The following is a 27,833-nucleotide window of genomic DNA, read 5'->3' as shown; positions in this document are numbered from 1 at the left end:
GCTCAAGTGGGAAGACTACTGTTTCACAGTGGGCCCTGATGGTGACATGTGACTTTTGTATTCAGGTCCTGTATTATCCATGTGGCTAAAAGGCTTCCAATTTCACTTCACAGCCAGAAGCCTGCAGAAAACACCAATTAACTTGCAGATCTCATTTGCCAACAGTCTCTTCCCCAGTGTCTGGCAGAGCTCAACATTTAATTCCAAAGCAGAGCCTCACAGCCATCATGATACCTGGGTTGAAGTACAAAGTCAATTTCCCCCCTTTTTTTAGGAAAATCTTTTCATTTTTGATGAGAACAAGCAACTTCTATTTTATTTTTCAAGGATGAATATTAATGACTTACCCATCTACTAAGACTAGACAGTCCATTCCTTTTTTCCCTGGACTACAAGAAAGCTTTCCCTCAAATCAGAGATCTCAGCTCAACAGGTATCAGCAGGTATTTACTGTGCATTTCCATACTCCATTGTCAAAGGCAAACCAAGGGGCTTCAGATAATCATTATGACATCCTAAACTCTTCAACCATGGCCACCATGAGTCAAACACCTAAAGATCAGTATGTGAAATTTATATATTGGGATACCATTTAAACAGCAACATGAAGAATTCCAACTCTGCTTTAAACTCTGCAAAGTGGAAGTCACGTATTACTGTGGTGAGTTTGAAGTAATCACCAGCGCATCACTGAAATTGCATCTAGATTCTCCCAGTTTGAGAAGTATCTGAGCAAGCCTTAGACCTGCAACCTTTCTACTAGGTTCTAATATATAAGCAGCATATAGCTTATCCCATTCCTTGATGTAGAACAGGGAAATCTGCTAGGCAATTATATTCTTACTCCCTATCTAGAGGTTTTAAAAAACAACTACCTAGTTATGTGGAAGGCCTTTTTTTGTTAACATGATGCTTTTGAATCATGAGCTGCTCAAGAAATTAGGACTTTGTACTAAAAAATTGCCAGATTCATATTTACACTTGAAGTATTTCATTTGGGGGTCTTGAGTGGATGTTTCAGTGACTTTTAGGGTTTTTTTCATTTTTATTTTAGGTGTGCAAGGTTTCACTGTTGTTGTTTTTACATCAACACCTTCATTCAAACCCAAACTGACTTTTACTGAAATCAGCAATTTACCACAAACTTGAACGAGAACTATGATCAAAGCTCAGTGTGTCCTTCCACTACCCTTGCCAACACCCAATGCCAGGAAGGAAGCATCACTTAAATTCTAACGAAAGGTTCAAATGACCCAGTCAAGGAGCAAAGCTGAAGTTACTTAAGTATGCTTAAAAGCCTATGCCAAGATGGAACTGATGAAGTGACCATATGCCCAGCAGTTGGCAGACAGCATACCAAGACAAGCAAGAGAGCCTTTATTATGCAAAGTCTGTATTTATTTACTTTATATGTACTAAAATTCTCCTAGCTACAACAAATGGCTACCTACCTGTGACATACATGAGAGTACAGCTAAAAGATTTTCTTAAAAGAAATATATATATATATCCCTCTCCCAGATTACTCTGAACAGGTAATAAAAACCATTAAATATGCAGAGGCCTGTGTCACACACCCACCATTAATATTCTGGTTCTCTGACACTCTAGAAGATAACAAGAGAACATTACTTTGTAACATCATAGTATGACTCCTTTTAACTCAGTGTCTGAGTTACCTCTTCTACTAGAACAGACCATATGTTGCTGGGGCCACCCTGATTTTCCCTCAGCACTCTGCTATTTTAACTCTGGTCTGCCTTTAAATCTATTTGAACTTTTTATACATTCACTTTTTTTTTTGTTTGAGATGCAAGTTCCACATGGAAAAAGCAATGTTTAATGTAAAAACAGGGAAACTCAAGCAAAATAAGATCCTAGCAAAAACACTGCAGAAGCTTGTGGCCTTCATATCAGGAAGAAGTTAATCTAAAGCAATTCACACAATTAACAGCATTTTGGAAGCAACTTGCTATGCACCAGTGGAAGGAACCAAGATCCCCTATCGGTGGGGAGACAAAATAGTTTAGAATCACAGACACTATCTGGAGATGGAAGAACCAAGTTAAGTTCTATCCTTTGCCTACTGCCCATCTGGTGTGACTGAAGTGTATTTGCAACTGAAACCATGGTACAAGATCAACATCTTTTGATTCTCTTAAAAGGTGTCAGAGCAGTCCAGAACTGAAACAATCTGCCTCAGACTGCAAATACAGCAGCACAGGTAGTGGTAAGGCTGCTTTTTAGAAGAGACATATGATTAGAGGTAAACTAAATTCAATTAATCCAAAAGAATTTGTTATTTGATGCTGCAGACAGATTCCACCTCCTCTACGTTCAGACAGACATCAAGAAAATTATATTAAAGAAGACTGATGAAACAAGAGGAGGCACTTCAAAAATTTTAAAAAAACTTTTTTGTTTATTGACAGCATATGGCAAGACTGCTACAGGTGAAAGATGGAAAACACATTTTTGCCTCTCCCACCATCTACCACCTCAACACACAGAAGCAATGAAGCATGAGACCCTCCAGGTTTCAGTATTACGGGATACAATTTTGTTCCATACAGGTCCAGCTAGGAATGTGCCTTGCTTGGCAAAAACTTATTATTTGTCAAGAACAAGGGATCGTAAAAATGGTGGTTAAATTTGTATTTGTTTCTAGACTCCAACAGAGCTTTGCCTTCTACGATATCAAGGATTTTGATCACAGAAGTATAGATAGTTAGCAGTTTACTAGCCTAGTACTTCAACTAGAGTGAACATAATTTTTACTATACAGGTTATATCCAATCTTATCCCACCAGTTGGTATGTGATTCAATCATGACCATTTTTGACCTCTACGAGTGCAAAAGTTAAGTTTTGCATTTGAGACTTTTCTAAATTAAGCATATTACTCTTACTTGGACTTGATTTCATTTAGCTTGACTTTGGACCTTTACATTAAGTGCACTACTTACATAATGTCTCATAGGACATCATCTGTAAACTTTTGCTTGTTTGTTATTACATGGTTTTATGTTTTCTGCCATTTAAGTCAGGCACAGCCATATTGATCAGAATACATCAAAACAGACTTCTTTAAGCCTAGACTTGAAAAGGCTTTCCAGAATGAAAACACAGGTTTCTACTCCAAGTTCCATGAAACACAACACAGTTCCATTTAGGCCATGTCTGTCTTCAGCTTGCTTTAGGAAAGCCTCCAAGACACCTGTAGTAAGGTTTGGAATGCTAAGACAGACATGTTAATACGTTCACTCATGCACTCCATGAATTACCTTTCAGAGGAATGAATTAGATTTACCACTCTATTTAAAATAATTCAGGTTATCTTTAATCTCCCCCACACTTGCATATCTACTAGTTAGTAGTTTGTTACAGTACTTTATATCTAGGAAAGCAATGCTTGTGGTTACTTTCTATCTTTCCTCTCACTCTGCCATCTTGAAATACTGTCGACATTCACATTCAAGTTGTATTGATTTTTCCTCCAGATAACACCCTGTATCAATATAGGCTGAGGCTGGGAGGGATTTAGAGCAGCCCTGCAGCAAAGTACTTGGTGTTGCTAGTGGGTAAGAGGGTGGACATGACCCAGCCAATTGGCACTCAGGGCTCAGGGAGCCAAACGTGTTCTGGGCTGCATGCAAAGCAGTGTTGGCAGGAGGGGATTCTGCCCCTCTGCTCTGCTCTGCTGAGACTCCACCTGCAGGGCTGCATCAGCTCTGGGGTCACAGCACAGGACAGACAGGGTCCTGCTGGAGGAGGTCCAGAGAAGGAGAGACGACCAGAGGGACAGAGCACTGGCCATACAAGGAAAGGCTGAGAGCTCAGGTTTACTCAGCCTGGGGAAGGCTCTGGGGAGAGCTTAGAGCACCCTGCAGTACCTAAAGGGGACCCACAAGAAGGCTGAAGAGGGCCTTTTTACAAGGCATGTAGTGATCATACAAAGGGGAATGGCTTTACAGTGAAAGCTGGAAAGTTTAGATTCAGTATTAGGAAATGTGTGGGTGGTGAGACACTGGAACCGTGTGCCCAGAGCAGTTGTGGATGCCCCATCCCTTGAAGTGTTTCAAAGCCAGGTTGGATGAAGCTCTGAGCAAACTGGTCTTGTGAAAATTGTACCTGTCCATGGCAGGGAAGTTGGAACTAGGCGGTCTCTAAAGTCCTTTCCAACCCAAACCATTTTACAATCCTGTAATGAAATTTTTATAGAATTTGAAAATTTCTGAAATAGTTGTTCAAAACTGTTGTAGTGAGTTCCTCAGCACTTTACAGGAAAGTGTCCTCTGATTTCATCAGTTCAAATATACCTTTCCCATTTCAGCCTGTGTCATTCTTTTAATTGACCAATGAAGTCATGTATCAGGTAACGTCTTCTGTAAAGCAATGTTAATTGTTAGTATTCTGTATCTTGTCTCCTTTCTTGCTCAGTAATTGACTTCTGTAATTGTAAATCAGTTTCTTCCTCAACCTTTCCAGCTTAGCACTAGAGGCTTATGTACACCTCAGCTGTTTTATTTGTTTTATTCTTTCCACATCCTCTAGTACTTAAAAATTGTTGGAATTGTACTTTTTTTACACCACGTTCTCACTCCTTCAAATGCAATCTCATGCTGTAGGTCAGACATTTGATTTTACCCAAACTTAACTGAATAAAAGAAAACTGCAGAAAACTCTAATCTGCTTAGCCTAAAACCACAATAGAAGTTTTTCTCAACTCCAAATATGTAATTGTTCTTTATTATACATATGAACACCTAAATGAGTCTGTGAATTTACCCAGTTCATCCCAGAGCTGCCTATACTTGTCAGTCATTGTAGTTCCTTGTTGTCTCCAAAGCGACAGACGGGGGTCAGCCATGAACTGTTCTGTTATCAACGTCAACATGCGAGCTCCATTTGAATCTCTCATTTTTAGCATCTCTCGCACCTAGGAAACGAGTCTTTTAATACAAACTTGAAAGAAGCAAAGAAATTGCAGTACAGACAATATGCTGCAGTGTTAAATATTCCCCTTTTGCTAAGTTAGAAATGCAATTTATATGCATGATGGGAAATTTTTAAGTAGAAAAAACAGTCTGCCTTCCCAATTTTTAACAAAATTTTGGGCTCAGTATCCAATTGCAATTCTTCAGAGAATTTTTCCACAAGCAATCCACAGGTGTATTATACAAACTGCTGTACGGTTTTCCACCATTTTGGGGGTAGGAAGGAAGAGGAGAACAGCAAAGCTGTAGAAGCTTGAAGTGTTACTTCATATCCTTACAACGATCAAGAAACATCAGATCGTAGTCCACTGCTGCACAACTCATTGTCAAGTTGCCATTGTATTCCCAAGGCTTTGTGTTATTTTAGAACAGCAGAATCTAGAACTCTGAGTAAGTTGCAAGTACAGACTGGCTTGGAGAACAGGGGAAAGAAAAAAGGTTCAGAGTACTCAACACACCTTCGCAAAAAGCAAATTGAGCTGCTTCCCTGATCCATGGTATCCACCCTGGGAAAGGAAGAGTTTAACCTGTTCTTGGACTTGTTCCTCATCCAAATGCCAGCAATTTTCATCATCTATGCTAGCACCTGCTGTTGGGTCAGGAGCACCTGCAAACAGCAAGAAAAGAAATCATTATATTCTATATGAAGAAGAGAGATTCTTGAGTCCAGGGGAGAGTACTACTGCAGAGGGGTTTTTTTGTGTCTTCTCCTGTTTTGGATGCCTTGATTTTAATCTAAACAGTCTTTAAAATAAACTTAAATTTCTTCTCAGTAATCTTAAACTCTTAGAAATTATACCTATGAAAAGGCATTTACATACATAATATTCTCTTCTCTAACAAAACATTAGAATCAAGGTAAGGGTTTTTCCTCCCATCTCAGCAGCTACACTAGAATGATTTCACAAGGAAAATTAAGACTTTTAATTATATTTCTACCACTGTGATGTTAAAACCACTCTCCCCAAAACACCTGTGTAATTCCTGTACCTTCAGCAATCTTGCTCAGGTTTAAGTGACTGCTAGTGAGCGCTGCTATTGATGAACATGAGAAGAATCATCACCTTGGTGCCTCTGAGCTGTGATGGTTCTGCAAAGCTAAACAAAGAGTAAAAAAAATCCCCAAACATATCCAAAGTCTTAGAGCACTAAAGGCATTTCCATCATAAGTAAGAGGTACAGATACTTAAGACTATGCTGCTTTCAAAGGAAGCATTTTTACATAGGCAATGTCATCTGCACAGAGTCAATTTAGAGCAACTCTACTTGCATTAGCCCAGTGTCAAATGAAATTACTAGATTCACATCCGACAGTGCTTTGGCCACAGATTGCCATAATGCAGCTTTTGCAGATCACACCAGTGATGTTCCCTCTCTTAAAAAATTAAAACCTTAACTAAAACATGTTCTTGCACCGTCTAGTAAACTATAGTTTTCTGAAGAACCCTGCACCTCCACTGGACATTTTTTAAAAGGTTTTCAAACTGAAAAAGATGAAAAGTACTTATCTAGAGTGTGAGACTCAGCTCAAGGCTGGATATCAACATACCACATATCAGCTATTTTAAGCATGGCTGAGACTCAAGTTGACTTTACATTTTAATTTTGAATTTATCACAGCTGCATAACCTCTATCTCTACTATGTTTTGCAAAGATGTTACAGAAATTGAATCATGTTCAACAATCTCTCTCATTGAAATGTGTGTCCATGTTAACTATGTAGAAAAAAGAAAATAGTGCCAGGGAAGGAAAATTACATGAACTTCTAAAAAGCTGGGATTTTTAACAGAAATTCTGAAAACTTAAAAAAACAAAATAGCTACAACTCTATGATGTATAGGGGGAAAAAACCCATTGATTCTATTGATTCAAGCCTTTGTTTCACAACTGCAGCTCTGCCATAAAGGTGAAACTTTTAAGTGATCACATGAAATGCTGAACTCTTTATTCAATGAAAATACAAATAGAATATTTAGAGGGTCAGAGGGATATCTTATCTACAGATTCCTGAGACAGTAAACAAAAAGATGTTCCAGCTCAGTAATTTCATAAACTGCCTCAATTTCACAGCCTAAAGCTGGGAACACTGCACTGTTGTATATATATATGTGTAAGTGTTTAATTAATAAGAAATTGTGTCTTTGGAGAATAAACTCTCCTCCTTTCCACAAGAACACAAAAGTATCTCAGAATACAGGAATCAAGTTCAAGACAGCATAAAAACCAAGGAATCAAAAACTTGATCTTCTGTAAATGTTTCTCTCTTCAATGTATTAGTTTTAAAGGGTTTTCAATTCTGTCAGCTACATGAAACTCATACTGATAAGTCTTTGGTTGCAAAGAACAAAATAAAAAGGAAAATCAAGCCACACAGGGATAAGCAGTGCAGCTGTTGCACAGCCCCAGGTTTGCAGTATCACCTTGCAAATAGTTTAAATATTTCATTGCTCTAAAACACAAAGAGAGTGAAGAGGAACTGTATAAAAAGCAACAGTATAGAAAATACACTTAAATTTGTTCCTTACTTCAGTAGAGATTTGTCTTTAAATAATCTTGGTTTGGTTACTTTCAAACTGAATTAAAAATAGCCCAATATTCCTTGGCTAAGCTTCCCTATTTAGAGGGTGAAAAAAAATCCTTCTGCAACTATTTACACTTTATCAAAAGCTCACCTGTCATTTTGTGTTACAAGGTCAGAAAAGCAATACAGCTACAGCTACCATGGATTCTTTTAACAACAGGTTTCTTTTACAAAAGTAAGTGCACTTGTTACCTAGGGCCACCAGCATTGCCTCCACCAAGACTACTCCTGCCAGTACAATCCCAAATATATCTTAACCAGGAGCACAGTATCGCTATATTCACACCGGTGTTATTTGCAAGCCGTTAGGCCAGACAACTGTAAAAGCTGAAGATGCCAAGAGTCTGCTCCCTACTGCGCTCTTCAGTACAGTATACAAATACTCTGACTCAGAATGATTTTCTTTCTTACCAGATCTTACATAGGCAACATTCAGTATGATCAAAATTTTTAATTCTAAAGAAATTTCATTGTATATATACCCAGCACCAGCTACAGTTGGAATTCACTCATCTTTCAACCCTGTTGGCAGTCTTCAGCAATAACTGTGGCATGGGGACACTGAGTCTGATCAGGCACAAGTCCAGCCACCTTCCCACCAAGGCAGCAGCCAGACATTCTACTGATGCTGCTGGAGAAGGCTCAGCTTCTGCTGCTTACCATTCTTGTTTTGGGGTCAAGACATGACTATCCTCAACATCTCTCAACTAGGCACTTTTCTAGTTCACTAGGTTCACCTACATCCAGGTGATTAATCTAGCCTGTTTCCTCTCCCACTCCAACAGATATGGATGGGATTTCTACACTGGCATTTCTCTACTGAAAACATAGGACTGGGTGAATAGGTAAGGAACTATCTGAATGGGCAAGAGGAGGATGCTGCCTTAGGGGTTCTGAGAAGCCCTGACAGTAGCTGTCAGGAAGGCTCAGGTTCAGCATTGAATAGGCAGAGCTGAAGGTTCAACCCAAAGGCAGCAGCTTCGTCTGGGGCGTGGCACAGCCCTGAACAGGCATTGGCAAGGCTTTGGCAGAAGGACAACTTGGCTGCAGAGAGGAAAGAGGAACATGAGCAGCCCTGAATTTAAACTCTGCAGGGCACTTTGGTACAAAGGCTAAACCCTGTTTCCCGCTTGTAACCTGGGGATAAGTGTTACTCATGTGCTTTAGAAAGATGTCATGAGGATACATGAGTTCACATTTGAACTATGAAAGTGAGAAGTGTACTGTATAATTACACTAATATTAAAGCCTGTAATTAAAGTGTATCAGTTTACAGACAATAAACTAATGTATAAATCTCCTTCTCCCCAGCCTCTGGCTTTTTAAACTTCTGCATCAACTGGTCTTTGAAATACACTGTGTATCATGTACATACAGTTCAACACAATAAATCTTCATACCCAGTATACAGACACAGCCATATATACTTACTCACGGTCTTTTACTATAATTACTAAATTGCAATCTTAGCAGTCAAAACAGGAATATTGTGCACAACTGTTTGTGACACTGAACACCTAATAGTATTTGAAAACAGGGTACTGGCCTTTTACATTTAGGGTCATAGCAGGTCACATATTTAATATAATCAACTTTCAAGTTTAAGAAGCAAAAGCATTTAAACAACAAATACTTCATTCATTTACATTGCATTTAAAAGCAACTGCTTTCAAAATGAGCAACCATGTTTAAGAACTGATGATATTCATGAAGAACTTAACCTCACAAAACAGAAACAAGCAGGGTGCAACAACTAAAAATAGACTAAGAAGTTCTTATATTGCCAACTACTCAGGGGCAGATCAACTGGGAGATTTAGAAAACACAAAGCAAACTGCTTCCCTGATCCTTATTTCTGAAGCATCAGAAGAGTTGACTTCAAATAAAACCATGCCAAATTATTCACTTGTAGTCATCCACACTGACATTTTCTTGAACTTTCTAATAAAAATGTCATTAAGTATACAAATGAACTGTAGATCAGTTACATTTAATAAAATGTCAACCCATGGCAACATTAGGAATAAGATATGGAAAAATTATTACAAATAAAAAGCATGACAGTGAGTATTATGTGAGGACAGAATTAAAGAAACCCAGCTAGAAACCAATGCTGCTACATGCTGATTCACAACAGAATAGTGATTGATTTAAAAAACATAGTATACTTGAATTAATCTAAACAATAATTACATAAAACCAAGTATCATTAAAATAATTATTCAAAAATATTATTATGTCTTTGATTCCCCAAATGATTCCAAGTTTACACATAAGTCACATAACTTCAGGACTTTTGGGTGAACTATTTAACACCTGTTCAGCAGCTCACAGCACCAAAGGAAAACAGCAAATGCTATGAAGGTGTCAGCGATAACACAAAATGTGAAGACTATGTTAAGTTGCTGAGGAAAGTTAATTAAACCCCAACAGGTTTTTTAACTTCAAAAATTTCTGCATTCCCTTTGTATATGCAGCCAAACATGCTGTATTATTTACTAACAATATCTAACCTCTCCTACTAAAATCCGCATCTCATAAAAATCCACATCATCATATAGCAGTATGTTTCAAAACTTATTAGTTCATGGTAGATAGAAGAACTTTATCAGCATAGATAAGTATAATTTATTATTTATTTTCCATATATTTTAGCAAAATCTATTTTCTATGTAACAAGTTTTATATTTATGTTTAGTGTATCCGAAAAAACCTTTTCTAAAACCTTAGTTTCATAAATTATTCTTCATGTTACTTTACAGCTACCAGTCTTTTTATTTTTACATTCTACTATTTATTTACATTTAGTTAGGTTTCTTGAATTTCTCTAGTTTAGGCTACTCTTACTTCCTCCCCAGATCTGGCTCACCAAATAATTCGCATAATAAGCACTTCACTTTCATTCTTCTTGAAAGGAAATTCACCTGCCATTTCCTGCATTCTTCTTTTGCAATTAGACTCTCAATTAATTTTGCACTTTAGGCAGGGGCATGTGAAAGATTCTATAACTTTAAAAATAATTTAACATTACACATTCTCTTTACTAGATTAGCAATACATTTTATTCAGCCCTACCCTACCACACAATTTTCTATTAAAACTCCCATCATTCCAGTTAAACACATTAAGTACATCTAAATACATAATATTAACCTGTACCTCCAGATTGCCCCTTTGAACTTAATAGTTATAGGAACAATATTAGATATTCTGAAATTTTCTTCGAAAGCTTTTTTTATACATGTTTTCTTCTTGAATGCCTCCTCCAGCACTGCTAATATACATTAGAAAGTAACATTTGCTGAGGATGCACCCACACTTGCCTAGACAAATGCAGGAAAAAAATCAAGAAACAAGCTGCCTGTTCTTTTCAGAAGATGAATATACTTCAGCTGCTTCTTCCCAGACCCTATCTCTTAAATTCGAGTTCACCTGTATGTGGATCTGTACTGGCAAGTGACTTCTACTGTGAGTTGGAGAATCAGAGAATGGCAGAAAGTCTAAAGAAATCCATATAGTTCCTCCAAGAGCAGAGATTGCAACAGCAGCAGTAAACGCTCAAGAAAAGAAAGAGTACAGCTTAAAAGGTAAAAATTAAGTAAGTTTGCTAAATTGTCCTTATACCAAAACCAGCAGACCCTTTTTCACTCTGCACATAATAAAAATCCAATGTTAATACAAGACTAATATAAAAACAGACCTTCCCTCTCTCCCCCTGCACCCATCCCACAGTTTGACCTTCCAATTAATTTACTGAAGTGAGAGTTTCATACCTATGAAAAGGCAGATCTAAGATAACAAATCCAGCTGACAATCTTTTGTCATCTCGACTGCTCTCTTCCTAGACTACACTTTCTCTCCTACAATGGTACAAAAATTAAAAGGGAGGAAAAAAGCCTCAGCTAAGTAAGACCCAAAACTACATCCAGCTTCCTGTGAGAGCATACCTAAATCAAAATCCAATGTGAAGCTAGCAGTTCTGCAGTACAAACACCAGGAATGGTATTAACACGTGCAGTTTTCTTCAGTATGGATTACACACCACAAAACTCCAATTTTGAGATCATCAGTAACATGAACAGCTGTAACACTGTCATGCGAAAAAATCAGAACACAGTATCTTCTCAAAAATAAGAGCTGCTTTTGTGGTCTAAAAATATGCAGAGCACTCTTGCAATGACCACCAAGTCAAAATAGCATGGCAAATACAGAAAAATATTCCCACTAAATCACTTGTCTTTCCTGAAGAAGTTAGCGACTAGCCAACACATTCTTGTGATTTTAACAGCATCCTTTTACTTCTTCCTGCAGTGAGGCTCAGTCATGAAGCAGGAAAGGATATTGCATCATCTGTGTCTATCAAGAAACTCAAAGGGATTGGTTATTATAAACCTGTATCAAAGTAATTTCATTAAATCCCACAGTAACCTCCTGAAAGGTGGCCAAAGACAGTCATTGAATGCTGCAAAACAGAGTTTTGAGCAGGTGAAACATTATACAATTAGCTTTTTCTTTAAAGGAGAGCACTGATGTTATTTCATCTAATCACCTCTCTCATGAGCTAGCTCATAAGGATAACAAGACAACTGTGATCAAAGCTCTTCCAAGTCCCAGACCAACCAAACATACAAATAAATACTATTCAAGAGTTGACTTTTTCTGCATATCATTGAAAATATATGAAAATTAGAACTAGTACAGTGACCACAGAGAAAAAATAAAACAAAAGAATGGAAGTCTTATATAGAATAATACTGAAATTAAACTATCTCTAGGCAACACTGAAAAGAATTTCCCCATCCAACTCCAGATTCAGAATTTCTCTTAATCAAAGCTGTTTCAGGTGTTTCTGTACCAGGTCTCCTCTACTTTCAATAAACAAGTTTTTCCTTCTCACTTATCTTTGCCTTGAAGTAGAATTTAACTTCTCTTCAAACACCAGTTCAGTTTCAAACTGCTCAAAGCAAGAGACGTATACAAGGCAGTTTCGTGCTACAAACTCAACATCTGCAGCACAGGAGATATGATAGAGTAAATGGTGACCTTACATTCATCAACCTATGACATTAGAATTAGAAACTTTTTTTTGGTTATTTTTCATAGAGTTTTTTTGTTAACTGTATTGTTTTTAATCTAAGGAATTTGATTAAAGATCAAAGGAACAGAATCACAATATGAATCCCAGAAGAACACTTCTCTACAGAAGAACTCACTTTTTCTTTACAAGAACTATGTAATTTTTTTGTACTGTGAACAAAAAAACAAAAACAAAAAAAAAACACCTACCAAAAAAAACCAACCAAATAAAAAAAAACCCAAAAAAAACCCCACCAAAAAACCAAAAAAAACCCCTCAGTTTTATGTGAGTCTGACAAGAAAAGCAGGAAACTATATAAAGTCCTTTATAACCCTGTCTCCTTTGGTAATAGCAGTTCATTTTCTTATTCATCCTGAATTTTCTATTTTGGCTTTTGGCATTTTAGTAGAAAATAATCAATAAAGATATGCTGCAATCTCACTTATTAGAAGACAGCAACATATGGAAGAAACATTACAGTTTTTTTTATTATTTTAAACTAACCCGCTCAAATTCTATGCAAAATGTCATAACTGATCATCAACTTAGAATAGGAAATAAAAGAACTTTTTGCTATTTTCAGTGATACAAATCTCAAATCTTTCTCCAAAACTACTTAATATAATAATGAGCAATACTGTCAAGAGCAAATTTCTGACAGTAAACAGCCAACAAAGACTAACATGTCTATGATTAGTCTAATTTATAGAGTTCACATTTATTAAGTCTGTAACAGCTTGTCATTTCTCTTACATTAGCAATAGTATACAGACATTTGTAACACCTGTCCTTTGTGTCCCACCCCTGCCTTCCCCTTTTCTAATCACCTTTGACTGAATCTTCTGTATCCTTCTCTTACCCTAATTCTTCCTTACCCATTAGCTCACCAATGTTCAAGTCATTAACATACTTTCAGCTCATAACATTTGAGCATGTTCCTCTGCTGCTTAACGTCCTCTCATTTAGTTTCACTTCCTTTCCACTGTCACCATTACATTCAAAAACTACAGCAACTGCCTTGCCTCTGGTCACAACCCCATAGCACCCAGTGCCAAAAAAGACCACTGCTCCTGAAATTCACTTTCTTGCAGCATCATGCATCTGGGCCTGTTAGGGTCACAGAAGCACAAGGAAAACGTTTAAGCTACAGATGAATCCTGTTATTAAAAAGAATGGGTTTTTTTCTGCCTACACTGTAACTAACATACCCATGGTTTTCTTTATCTTAATATTAAGCATCTTGGTTCTGTTTGTATTTTAAGTTCTTTGAGTAATGGTCATACCTCAAATATTTAACACAAGACCCGCTCCTGTCAATAAAAAAAAAAACAGAGAAAAGAAGATATTTTTAGATATTAGGTAACTTATTCTTCGCCCCTAAGTCACCCTTATACTTATCTGGCCATCTGAGAGGACATTTCTACCAGGTGACCTTACAAGAACATAGGACTCTAATAAACTAGCTGGGTCACCTCAAACCCACAACTACACACTCTCAGTTCAGCAGGGCCCATAAGAAAGCCATGTCAGAAGCCTCAAGTCAAATTCAGCACCCTTTAACACATAAAAGCTGCTCACAGCAAAAAACAGCCATTAAAATCATGTGCAGCAGAGAGACCAGGAAAGATCAAGACCTTGGCTAAGCTGTAACTGCTGCAGCACCAACAGCAAAAAAACCATCAAAATACAGTTATGTTTCTTCTGACATCATAAATAAACCAAATTCCAAAACTTAATAGAACTGTATTTAATGAATGACATAACAGTAACATTTACTTGCTTGTATGCTCTGTTGTTAAAACAAAACTCCACAATCAAAGTGTCAGAAAACTAGTACAAAGAATAAAATAACAAGACACCACTGTTAAGTTGATAAACGAGTTGCTTTAAGCAGTTCCTTTAAGAACACCACTATTCAGTTTTAACTAGTTGGAAAACTCAAGCATGAAGCAGAGCAGGTCACTTATTAACTAAACTGCTGAAAACATCAAGGTCATTGCTTGTGAGTTCTTTTCTGAGATAATTTTCTAAGTATCTTAAAATGAAGGTCCAGTAGAAGAATCCTCTTTAGTAAATACCATTGGAACACAGAATAATTCAGTGTGGAAGACAACCAGGCAGGTCACACTCCTGAATGTACAAAAAAAGCTCAAAACCTATGAGGAAATGAAGCAAAAGGAAGGACAAGCATCAAACTCACCATGGACTTGATTGATTTCTGAGTTCTGAGAAAGAATTTCATCTGCTAATTTTTGAGCAGTTGGCAAAACTTCTGTGTGGTGTACTGTGATCAAATACTGCACAAATTTTTGTAGTTGGTCTCTGTTCATTTGAAAGAGTGTCTCTGAAATGGGAAGATGCAGTTTGACCTGATCTGGCTTGCGGATCCGGTATAAAGAGAGTGCCACAACGTGGGCACAGTAAAATATGTCCTTGTTTCCACAGCTACAGGTCACTGAGGTAATCTTGCAACGATCAAAGCTGATAGCTACATTGCAAACAGTTTCTGGCTCCGATTGCATTGCAGGCTCTGTTACTGTGCCACTCAAGTGAAAACCTATGCAGGGAAAAAAGAGAACTTAATGATACATGTAAAATATTATATCTCATTATCAAGGAATTTTTGTTAATGAAAAATTATACATCTCAAAGTATTTGCTTTAATTACAAATATGATTAATACTTTTTTTCCATACATACCTCTTTCATCTGCAATAAAATCAAAAGGGGAGTATGAAGTTAGTTTACAAGCCCTCTGTCATTCCATCACAACATACACAGAAGTTTAACAGCAAGAGAACTATTTGTTTGGTAATTACAGCTACAGAAGTAGACCAACATCCCATCAAGACCAACACAGAACTATTCAGGAAATTGACAGTGATGTTCCAAACCTCCGCCGCCGCCCCCCCCCCAGCCCCTGGAGCAACCAGGGAGTCTGCAGCACCTAAAAGCAAATTTATGCATTATCTCAGTAAGAAGGAAGTAGTGCACTCTAGTGGCATGAACTTGGGTTCTTGTCCCAGCTGACTCACTGACAAGTCACATATCCTCTTTGCTTTCACCTTTCCCACCACTGAGTTCATACTAAGGCTCACCATCACCCGAATAATCCAGTAGAATATGCACTGTTCCAGATGTTATGCAGTTTGCATTATAGTCCTATCTTTTCATCAGCGTAATAAGCTGATAAGCTGTGCTTTTCATGAGCGCAAGGCAAAGAGCTAGGTTTGTGTGTACTGTAAGAAGACATGGTATATCCTAAGCAAAATGTTTTCTTCAGCAAATATGTCACTGCAGTACAAGATCTCAAATGCTGAAGATTCAACCTAAACCCACTTGTCTGTCCAACATGAAGGCCCAGGCTTAGCTCTCAATGCTTTATCACTGAATAGCAGACTATGGGGGTTTCTTTTTGATTTTACATAAGCATGACATCAATTTCAGCTCAAGCATTAAATCAAAGACACAGACACAGAACAATGAAACTGAATTTCATATGCCCTCCCAGCACGAGACTTGGCAAGTGCATATACAATCTGAGATGCAAGTACGGTGTTATATAACAAATACTTACAAAGGAAACAATATGAACCTACCCTCCCCCAATGTCAAAAACTGATCTCATATTTTTGAAATACAAAAGAAGTATACTGCAGGAAGCATTATCACATGAATATTAAATATGGGAGGAGAGAAGAAAGAAATATATACATAGCTCTAATCCAAAATGCTGTATCCCAAATAATTTGTAAAAAGCTCTTCATTTTACAGGAAACAAAAAGGCAAATACATTAGGTTTTTTATTTGTTTACACTGTATGTTTCAGAGCAGGTTATGCAGCCAGCATTACTCTCATACTCTACCCCGAAGAAAGTCATATGTGTATTTGACTAACACTGACTTTGCAATGGGATGTTTCCCCAGTAGTTAGGAGTCAAGGCTGAAGAGGCATTCAATGTAAAGTGCACAGAGAAAAAAGGCAATGCATGAACAAGACCAGCATCAAGCAGTATTCTTGCTCTCACTCACCCCTTATTGAGCAAAAGGGCGTGGAAGTGCCCCTCACATCATGAGCTCCTACTCCTTCCTATTCTTTGTAAATACCTGGACTCCTATTAATTACAATAGAAAAAAGCCCAATTAAAGCTTTTCTGTTGAACTGATGCAAAGTAATAATAAAACAGACCAACCGGCTACTCTAACAATATTGCCACTTTTAATTCATCAAGATATTTAAGTACTCAAAAAAGTTAAAACCTTCCTGGTAACATGAAGGTCTCCAGAAATACTCAGAGTAAAAGAGCAGGTCGGCTCTTAAATCCCTGCAGTGCTTAGACATAAACAAAGTCATGGCTCCCTCTCAGCTGAGAGCTTTTTATTAAGAATTCATGTTACAAGCACCAAAATTTAGAAACATTTAGAAACACAGATACTGGTCTAAACAATGACAGCACTAATACAGTCACCTTACTTAACCTACCCTTCTTGACTTACTGGGAGTTGAAACAAAAACACCTGCTGCTCTTGCAGGCTAAAGACGTAGAAGCTCTGTATTAACTATCACACCAGGATATGCATCCTAATTATGAAACACTGTTTTGCTCCTCTTTATCTGTTTGCATTTTCAGAGAAAGAAATTGTTGTTAGTGTAACTATAACCTTTAAAAAGTTTTAACCATATCAGAAAAAACAATTCAGGAGACTTCACCTCAGAAGCACTGGTAAGGCTGTTGTAATTTAACTCACCAGAAACCATATGACACTTTCATCACTGACCCTCAGCACTGCAGAGTACTGAACACATAGCTTTAATTTTTTTTTAGGCTAACTATCTGATATTATCCTACTACAACATGGAACATTGGAACAGGCAAAAAGTTGATGCACTGTGTTTTGCTAGAACGTGTTCATCAGCAGTAACTTACAATCTGTCAAGAAGCAAGATACTACATGCTCCTGGAAAAAGTCGAAAGACATTTCCTATTGGGGACTTGAAGAAAATGGCATGTCACTAACAGGTCCAAAAGAGCAGAAAAGATCTCTTCAGCTAAAACCTCCAAGCCCTCACCCTCAACAAGTACTTCCCTTCAAGGGGAAAATTTCTCTTTTACCCGAAGTTACAGAACCTTTGAATATTTATCCATTCCAAAAAACTCCAAGAACAATATTTCACTTTTTAGTTAAAGAGCTCATTCATTATTAGCTAAAGACAACAAAAGTGTTGCGGGCAGAAAAGTGTGCTCACTACAGGAGCTATTTATAGAACAGGCAGGTTTCATCTTTTCCTTTAGTGGTGGCAGTTTGAAATATTTTACTGTTCTCAAACCAGCTTGTCATCAGTAACTCAAGCTCAGTTAACATGTCTAATACACAGAGGCTTTGCATTCTGCAAAAATGTGTTTAGAAAAGCAGCTGAAGCATTAAGACAATGTATAAGCTAAAGCTCTTTAACAAAACGACTTTGCTTCTGTTGGAAACTCTAAAAACACCTCAGTGTTATTTAAAGCCAATAAAATAGTGTTCTCAGCTGTCATACTTTTGGAAGGGAACTGTGCCAAAGTGCCATGAAGAAGAAAACATTCAAAAGTCTGATTTTTACAAAGCAACTTTTGCCAAAATCTGCTAGACAGCATTCTGTTGACTAAAAATATTCTGGGACTTTAAAGCCACCTGATAATTGGAAATTCACACTATTACAATGTAGTACTTGCCAGTTCAAGGATATATGCCTGTCTTAACAGGCAAAAACACCCACCACTATAGAGTAAAACAAAAGCAAGTTCAAACTATAACTCACTAAGGAGTAGAAAAAACCAGTGGCATATGGAGAAGCAGCAGCAGGTAGGCTTTCAGTTACTCAAGCCAAAAACAAAGTTTGAACTAGTGAGTTTCACTACCTAAAAGGGTAAGTAGCAAAGGAACTGCACCAATTAAGCATCATTAATGACATCTAATGAGATAATTAATCTCTTTTGTCAGTGTTAAAAAGCATCATCCTTAATAGGTCCAAGTCCAAAGAGATATTTTGAAAACATACAGACCAAAATGAACAGAAACTATCAGAAGCAGCCATGTAAAATACTGGGGGTGGTGTGGTCTATGTCTCTGTGTGTGTTCAGTTCAATAATTCCACTGGCTTAAAAAAAACCACCACCACAACAACAGCAAAAAAACAAAAACAAAAAAACCCCAAAAACAAACAAACAAACAAAAACCCAAAAAAAACCCCCAAACAACAACAACAACAAAAAAGCCAGAACAAAAACCACCAAAAAAATTACTAAGTTTATACTTGCAGTTGAGGGATTTGATTGAAACACATCTGTGGATCACCACCAGGTATTACTGTTACTATAATACTGTTTAGCTTTAACAGATAATATAAAAATATCAGAACTGGACTACAGTAAAACCCCGAAGTTTAGAAATGGTTCTTTTGATTAGCTTTCCATCATGTACCTTTTGAGAACACTGTCCATGTCTCATCCACTCTGTACACATTCTCCTAAAATCAGGAAGTATTCTACCAGCTGTATTTGGAAATGAATGTTCTCCTTAACACTGATCCACCAATTCCTTTCCCAAGTATATATACCGCCTGCTGGTCAGGAACACACAAGAGCTGCTCTACTTTCACAGAAGAGGCCAGCAGATTAAGTTACTTACTAAAAAAAAAAAAAAAAGAAAACAAAAGAGCTTGTTCTGAGAGCTGGGTAATTCAGTGTGCAAGACCTATGCAGGCACCTTCCCCACATATAATTCTACATTGGTTATCAGAATTATCTTTAACAATCCTTAAAATAATTTGCAGCTCACATTTATTCAGAGCAGCTACCAGCTCACATTTATTCAGACTGCTGTATTACTTGACAAACACATAATCACTGTGTAAAGTGTAAACACCTCTGTTTTATCTTGCCTACCTAACAACAACCGACAAAAATGCTTCTGTAAAGTAAATTCCAACCATGCCCATTAGTTATTTTTTCATACTTACATCAGTGGTTACATATTTTTTCCCCAAGACAAGCAAAAGTCTAAACCATATTTAGTTCATTCAAAATTTGTCATTTTATTAGTGGTTTTCCTTTGAGATGGTAAAGTAGCATCCTACATTCAATTATGTCTGAACACTGGAACACTCTAAGAACAGATCAACAATGCACTTCGAAATTATTATGAAGTCAAAACTTTGCATACCACATTAGGCTGAAGCTAATTTTAACAACCTTTTCTAAAACCAAGAAAGCATCAATTTAAAATGAAAAATATTCACCCATCATATATTAAACTGGAGCTGGAATACAAGGAGCTGGAATATAAATTAACAGCAATATGCAAGATGTTTCCTGTTTCTGATCAATGCATAGGGTATGGACAAACTTATGTTTTGACATCACTGTCACCTACAATTTAAAACTTAGCATTACCTCTGCACTCACACACTAACAGAGGATATGTCTAAACTAGCTACCTGGATTCCACAACTCCCTTTCATAAAGATAATAATTAGGATTTGGTACTTCAGTACGTTTGCAAGCAAGACAGTAGGAATAGCAATAAATCCACACATGATACTGACAACTTGAAGGTTCACTAGCACTGGCACACTTCCAAGAGCATGCACACTGAAACAGAGGCAACCATAGTAACTTGAACAAGATTCGTCTGTCCCAACACTGTGTTCAACAGTTGTATTTCAAAACACCAATCTTCCAAGTCTTCCAGCCCAAACCTCCAAGTCTGACAACTGGTCAACTAATTATGTCTGTTAGACAAATGTCTCCACTAACCTACAATCCAAGTTTCATCGTATTTCTGCTGCTCAAATGCAGACACATATCACTGCAGGAGTCATGGATGATGTGGATAAATCCATCCAGATTACTCTTCCTTAAAAAGAAGGAAAGGCTGTGCAAACAGCAAGTAACACAGGAAAGTGCCTTCCATTACCCAACAGCTATATCACATCTGGATTGTTTTAGGACAGATGCAGACTGCAGCAGCTCACACTGTCTGGAACAAAACATGCACCAAACAAACATGACCTGAAGGGCACCTCAAGGTCTCACTGCTATCCCTGTGGTTAAACAACTTGCACCCCACTCCCCAGGAACACCATACAAACCACAGAATGGCATTCTCATCAGCACTGCTCAGAGCCTCCTATCACATCTCTGCAAAACCCCAAAGCTGTTTGCACTTCAACTCATTTTATACAGATATAGTCAGGCCGATTTTAGGTGTTTGTAGCATTAGGCTTTGTAGACAAAGGGAAAGTAGCAAAATCTTGGTAAATGAAAGAGTTATATTTACAATGGCGCTTTCCAGACAACAGTAACAGAGCCTTCTTCCACCACAATGACGCTCAAACTGTGATCTAGGATGTTGTGGCAAATGACACTTATGGCTCACAAAGTAGAAGCACAAATGAAGCAGACAAGTCTCTTCTGTTAAAGGCTAAACACAGGGCAAAGCATCACTAAAATTGTCAATGTTGATAGTCTTGTGAAACCACAAGGCTGGCATTCCATGGCTGCAGGTCACCCTCTCTCAGGTATACAAATCAAGCCTTTTTGTCAGTTTGTTGTTTGTTTTTTGTTTTGGTTTTGTTTTCCAGTTTTGCTATGTTGTTTTGTTTTCAAAGGCTATCAGTTTGAAACAACCTATGCTCCTCTACACTACAAGTTTAACAGCTCCTCTCTCAGTATCACATATCTTGAGAGCACCAGCAAACAAAAAAAAATCTCAGTGTGAGCCTGGAAACCCCAAAGCTCAAGATAGCTAAGTACAGTTTACTGTGAGAAACCAGCAGATAGGAGATTTATTTCTATATATGACATTTTTTCAAATAATATAACCCACAGAGATCAGGTGACAGCAATTTACAAAAACAAGAATGTGAAGAAATTATAATCTTTGTAGAATGTGGGCAAATCAACATTTTGCAATTTAGAATGCATGGAATATTGTAATCCTCAAACTTTTGAAGAAGACTTTAATAGCCTAGCTGAGGTGAGAGGAACTGCCTGCATCTGTCATACAGCAAGCAGCTTGCTAAAGCAAAACAGGAATCACAGTCATCAAAACTATTCCAATGCTGAATAAAAACTGGAAATAAATTTAAAATTAAAGCAAGAGTAACAAAGGGGTAATTAGCACTCAAGAAAGCTGCAAGCAGTGTGAGCTTTTAATACACCATGATGTCCAGATCACCTATCTAATGTACACTTAAATGTTTATAAGTAGATTTTAATAGACTATAAATGTACACCAGCATCACAATTAAGTTTACATAACTTAAAGTTATGTAAAACTTTAGTTTAAAAACTTTAAGTTAAAGTTTATCCATAACAAAGGCTAGAAACAAGAGGTTAGGAGAGACTACTAATCCACATTTGAACTTTGATAAACAAGCCTTCACTCTGCTGGCAAACTTCACAAGCCCGTGTTTATTGCAAAGAGAAACGCTTGAGACAGGAGAATACACTAGCAGACTAAAGAGAACTGCACCCCAAGAATACACCAAGAGTGCCGAAGAACAAAACCTGATTACAACCAGTCTTCACAAGATTAGTGCACAGGTATTTGTTACTAGCTCTCAAGGAGGAATTCACTCCTGCAGTGGTGGGGAGAAGCTGACATCTTTCCTGAAATACCAGGCAACAGAGATTCCTCCCATAGCCCAAGGTATCTGTCTCACAAGGTGATGCCATTTCGGTTTTTATTACAACTTTGGATTTTAATCACATTTGCAGAGAGAAACTATTATTACTTGCTAGAGCACAAGTCAAGTATCACATATGAGAAAGTAAATGCAAATGACTAAGAGCAACAAAATTGAGCAGACTAAACCTCCTATTAAAATATCCTTAAAGTCATACAAGAAATAGCTTGCTCTTGCATTCAAAAAGGTAAATATCCAGAGACTATCAGTTATTTTGAACAATACAAAACATCTCTTTCCTGTCAAATAGAATATGACTGTTTTTGAAAGTTTCTATATACTGCTTTACTGCTAACAGCAGAAGTTTTTGGTATTGCATGTCAACAGTTAAGGTTTATCTTCAACTACGAATTGCCTGTCTCCACCAAAAGAAAATAACAGAAATTAAATTACCTGAGACTGAAAAAAACCTTTAGCAAAACCTACTCATTTAAAAGGGGGAGAAAGAGGACAAACTCAGTGTTAGCAGCTTTGTCTTTTTCTTTAAAATTCCCATCTGCCAGTTCAACCACATCTCTGCCCTACCCACATTCTTTATTGCTGCTACCACATGTTACACATGCTTGTGTTACACAGGCTATATCAGCTTCACCTTATTGTCCAAAGTTAGAGTTCATCCTAATTAGTAAAGCACGAGCAGTAGCTGTCTACATGGTTTTCACAGACAAACTGAATTTGACTAACACAGGCCACAGAACAGCACAAACCTCAATAGAAGATGTGGGAAAGCAAGATGGAAAAACTGAAAATTACATCCTGTCTCACTCACTGCTTTATCATCAGGAAAAACAGCTTTTTTCTTACCTGCTTGGTAACTACTTAATAAAATTAGTATTTGTTAATTGGAAGTAGATAAAATCCTAAAAAGGAAGATAAGAGCAATCACTGATATAAACTTCAAAATATATTTTTGAAATATTAGGAAATTATTCCTTCCTGGAAATAATGTTTCTGGATTTCCACAGCCATACTTAATAGTTTGAAAAACCCAGCCCAAGCCAGGATGCCTGAAACACAGACATCCTGCAGTAAAAGGTACTTAGGTTGTTTCAACAACAGAAAACATTTAACTGATTGTGTAATTTAAGACTGCACTCAAACAGTTCAAATCTAGGCTATGAAAAAACATAAGCCAATGTAATTTTGACCTTCCATCAGGAAATGTTATACTTTGCCTAAAAGAGGAAACTACCACTCCCATTTCCATTACTAACTCTGGAATAAATAATTTTCTTTTGTTTAAAAAAGGAGGGGGAAAAAGAGCTCAATGGTGCATTTGTGCCAAAAAATGGCACTAGAAGTCACAGAATGTAAGGAAAACCCTTCCTTTATGGCCACAATTCTATTTTTGCAATTGTATACTAAATATTCACAATGGCAAACATTCGCAATGCTTTATTGCTTTATTTGTTTTAACAAATGCTTATGATCACTGCAGGTATCAGGTTGTTCACTGAACTGCTATTTTATCAATAATCACAGCAGAGGAGAAAACAGAAAAATAGCCTTTTAAGTGTGAAAACAATAATCACTAAGTAGGACTTTTAGAAGGGCTCAGTTCATTTTGGACCATAAATTTTACAAGAGAAAGGTTCTCAGCAACTTTCTCTGGTCACCAGAGCATTACAAGAGATTTCAGCAAAAATAATGAAGTACAACAGAGTACTTCCTGAAAAAGCAAGAGAGAAAAAGCCATGAAAACCATAGTGTTGAAAGAGTTCCAGAACCGAAGTCTAAAAAGCCACCAGTATCACAAATGAGTCATCCTTCCATGGCTGAAGTCAACACTGCTGGAAGCATTGTTTTTAGCTCTCAAGAGCCAACTACAGTAGAGTCACAAATGAGGACTGGAATCCCAAAAATACTACTGTGATAACAATAAAAGTGTTTTAAGGAAAAGGTCAGAAAAGGTCACTTGTACTACAAACCAGAACATCCTTGATAACACTGGCACACAGCCTAAAGCCGCACAAGCCAACATCCTGTATAAAAATAGGTTCTTGTGGTTCACACTTTCTCCATAATGTTGCTAAGTTAGATCCTAATAGATTTCCCTCCATTGAATCCACTTCAAGTATTATTCAATACAATCAAATCAATATACAGTAGCTATAACAAGTGCACCCCACGGCTAAGGCTGACTGGGAAGTCTTGCCATAGCAGTATTCCTCCATACTGACATGCACCACCTTTCTCCAGACACTAGACGAAAAATTATAAGGTTTCATATAAGGAAAACATATTGCCAAAGGCATCAACAATTTTGAGTCTAAGTTGCTCACATATCTGTTCATATTTATAAAATGGAAATGTGTGCTAGCTCAAAGAGAAAAAAAAAAGTATGTTCCCAGGCTGGAAGTCCTTAGCATTTCTGATTTCTGGGAGCTGTGTGCACAGCAAGGACTTGGAACTAGTAAGGGTAGGTGTGTGCAGGTGGGAAAGCCCTACATAAATTCTAACAATGTGAGAACATCCAGAGCACATGGCTGCTCCTCAAACAATACAAGTAAGACTAGTATGCAATTTTCTTTAATATAAAACTGAGAAGCCTACCTCATCCTCTAAAGCCACACACTGCTTCTCCTTGAATTAGCAAGGCATACCATTCTTCTTTTCAAAAGCCATGAAGTTTTTCAATAATATTTAACTATAACCTGTGGCTCTCAGAAATTTAAAAAATTGCACTTATTCTGACTGTTAGTCAAAAGTACACCAGCATGTAACATGCATGCTATTCAAGCCTCCAATAACATGGACAGGGTTGAAAAATAAAGACTCTTTTTCCTAATTCATGCCCCACAGTCACAAAACCATGAAACTTTCTAGACACCAACAATGTGATAGTGAAAAGTCTGAAAAAGGGGGATGAAGACCAAAAAACAGAACTGAACAAGAAACAAAGCTTCCATGATAAAGACAGCAATCTAAAAAAGAATAATGAATTTATACAGCAAAATACAATTTAATTTGTCATTTATTTAGCAAGTTACTGCAATTATTCACATTGTATTTCAGCCTAAAGACAAGGTTTTAATAGTACATAAACTATCAGATTGACAGAAAAACCAAAAAAGGTTATCTGGTAACATATAACATTTTTAACTTTCACCTTAGAACTCCCTTTCACCAGAGAAAAATGAAAAAAGTACACCACCTCTACAACTTATTTCACTTTCATAGTGCAATTCAAGAAGACAAAAATAAACTGACAGAAAGGATGGCAAGTGTCTCTTCCAGTAAGCCAAGTAACAAGCTGCTTTCATGAGACTTCTACAGTTCCTTGGTGTTAATTTTTTCCTGGGACTCAGCTTCTGATAACCTATCTAGACTAGAATTATTTGCATTTGTGATAAACTGCCAGGTGGTGTACTTGTGGAGGTGTGGTTAATGCTTCATTTTGTTAGCTTTGGTTGCCTATTAAAGTAGTGAAGAGCTGGACTTGCTGATGAACATGATACCCAAACCACAAGACTAAGAACACTGCTGAATAATTTGGTGACTCAATGTTGAGTGTTGATTTTACTTCTCTCAAACCAGACAGCGCTCTTGTAGGGGTACTAAATATCCTTTTACATGCAAGTCTCATGCCTACAGGCCACCTTTTGCAATAATGAAGTGCTCTCTGTCTATGCTCTTAACTTTTATCATAATGTGCATAAATATAATTGGGAGGGGGAAAAAAGGGAAGACCACACCAAGTTCTTGAAGAAAATCATGTCTACTTGGGCTGTGAAATAGATCCAAGTAATGACAGACTGTCAAAAAAGCTGACCAGGAATTGGGCCTGTATCAGTTGTTGACATTATTACTAAATTAAAGACTGCTTTCTAGCTTAGACTAAAGACTAAATTCAGTGAGGGATTGGATTATTACACAAAACCATTGTCACCTAAGGTTGTATTGTCACAGTCCATTTAAATAACAAGACACTGACAAGATTACTTATTAATTAGTTTTCAGTGTTGCTCAATATACTTGGATTGAGAGACTTACTGCTATTTGAAGTAGATCTGTATCACCATAAGAGACATAAACAGGGTAGTTAAATTCAGCATCTGGCCTCTCTTAGTGACAAAGAAGCATAACCTGAAAACTTGGTTTAAGATTATCAGTATCCCAGTCTTAGCAAAATAAACTCAAATACTTCAAAAGTCAGACCCCTTACATAAAAGGAGATTTATTTTCTTCATACCTGAAATTGTTCAAAAGAAATTTGAACTATCTAGAAAGAATGTTCTCTTCTTGTCCCCTGCAACAATATTCCCATCCCTTTCTGCAAATGTACCCTGCTTTCTCTGAGCAATTTATCATGAAAGTAATTTGAAGGAAGGCAACTAGGTACTGTGTCAGATTGTCCAGATTTTAAAATTACAATGTTACCTGAAACTATCCATATCCTCTTCAGACAAACAGGAAAGACAAGAACTGTTTAATTAGAAATGTGCTTCGAGAAAGTCAGTTATTATTTAGGTTATTTCATTTGTTGAGAAATTATTAAAATAAATCATTCACTATACCATGGCAGACTATGTAGCAGGGATTGCTGTTTCCTACATCTTGCTTTTTCTGTTTATTCAGTCAAACTGGAGGCTTCCCCCTCTGATAAAAGGAGTGAGACTGGTATGAGGAGCTACAAGCATTATCAGCAACTTCCTTAGAAAGGAAGTTTTTTCTCTGTCATCAGAATCTCTGGATGAGAATGTGCCATATGCCCTATGCGGTATCTCCTCCCTTTTTAAATTCTCCAAGCAAGTCTTAAAAGCTAAATTTAAGATTCACAGACCTAGCTCGGTCCTAACAAGCAATGTGGGTATTTTGAGGTTAAATGGAGTCAGTTTCCTACCTAAATATTTAAACATTAGACTGACTGTTTTTAAAGTACTTTGAGAACATGTAACAATGTCAGCAACAGACCCGGAATACCCAGCTTGTTGGCCTCTGCTTACTCAGAAAGAATATCCTGTTTCTCAGCAAGAAAACTCGTAGTTCTCACTTCTCACAAGATAAAGCCCACAAACTGTGCAAATGTTAGCAGAATCTTTCAATCTGTCACCAACATTAATCAGAGCAAAAAGCATTCTCACATGCTCTGAAAGAGGGATGATCGAATTCATTGCTCACCTTTTCAGTGGTCAATTCTCCTGCATGTGTTCACTTGGTTTTAATTGATCTGCTGATTGCACACATGGAAAGAAGAAGACAAGAAGACATCTACCATCCCTGATGAGGCACCTAAATCAATCACCATCTCCTCCCTGCAACAGGTACTTCACATGCCCACTTGTCCTTCTGCCACAACAATTCCTCAACCTGAATACAAACCACCAAGGATCTGTGCTGGTTTTGGCACAGCTAATTTTCCCAAGAGAATTGAGCTAGCATGTGCTATTATTTTGGATTTGCACTGGAAACAGTGTCAATAACACTTGGATGTTTCAGCTGTTGCTG

At 37.2% G+C, this 27,833-nt stretch overlaps 1 protein-coding gene across 2 annotated transcripts in view; it reads right to left on the bottom strand.

Moving 5' to 3' along the window:
• ZSWIM6 (zinc finger SWIM-type containing 6) overlaps nucleotides 1-27,833 on the bottom strand; it is a 106,992-nt gene that overhangs the window by 33,762 nt on the left and 45,397 nt on the right. The window contains exons 2-4 of one of the 2 annotated variants that reach the window (XM_021534355.3): nucleotides 14,856-15,212; nucleotides 5,455-5,603; nucleotides 4,788-4,938 (exon numbers count right to left, since the gene is read on the bottom strand). In XM_021534355.3, coding sequence (XP_021390030.2) covers nucleotides 4,788-4,938; nucleotides 5,455-5,603; nucleotides 14,856-15,212 — 657 coding nt within the window. The remainder of the gene's footprint in view (nucleotides 1-4,787; nucleotides 4,939-5,454; nucleotides 5,604-14,855; nucleotides 15,213-27,833) is intronic. The other variant, XM_085566940.1, reaches the window with a different exon arrangement.

The sequence above is a fragment of the Lonchura striata genome, chromosome Z (genome assembly GCF_050655825.1).
Source record: "Lonchura striata isolate lonStrDom1 chromosome Z, ASM5065582v1, whole genome shotgun sequence".
Classification (NCBI taxonomy): domain Eukaryota; kingdom Metazoa; phylum Chordata; class Aves; order Passeriformes; family Estrildidae; genus Lonchura; species Lonchura striata.
This window is presented reverse-complemented; position numbering and strand designations above follow the sequence as displayed.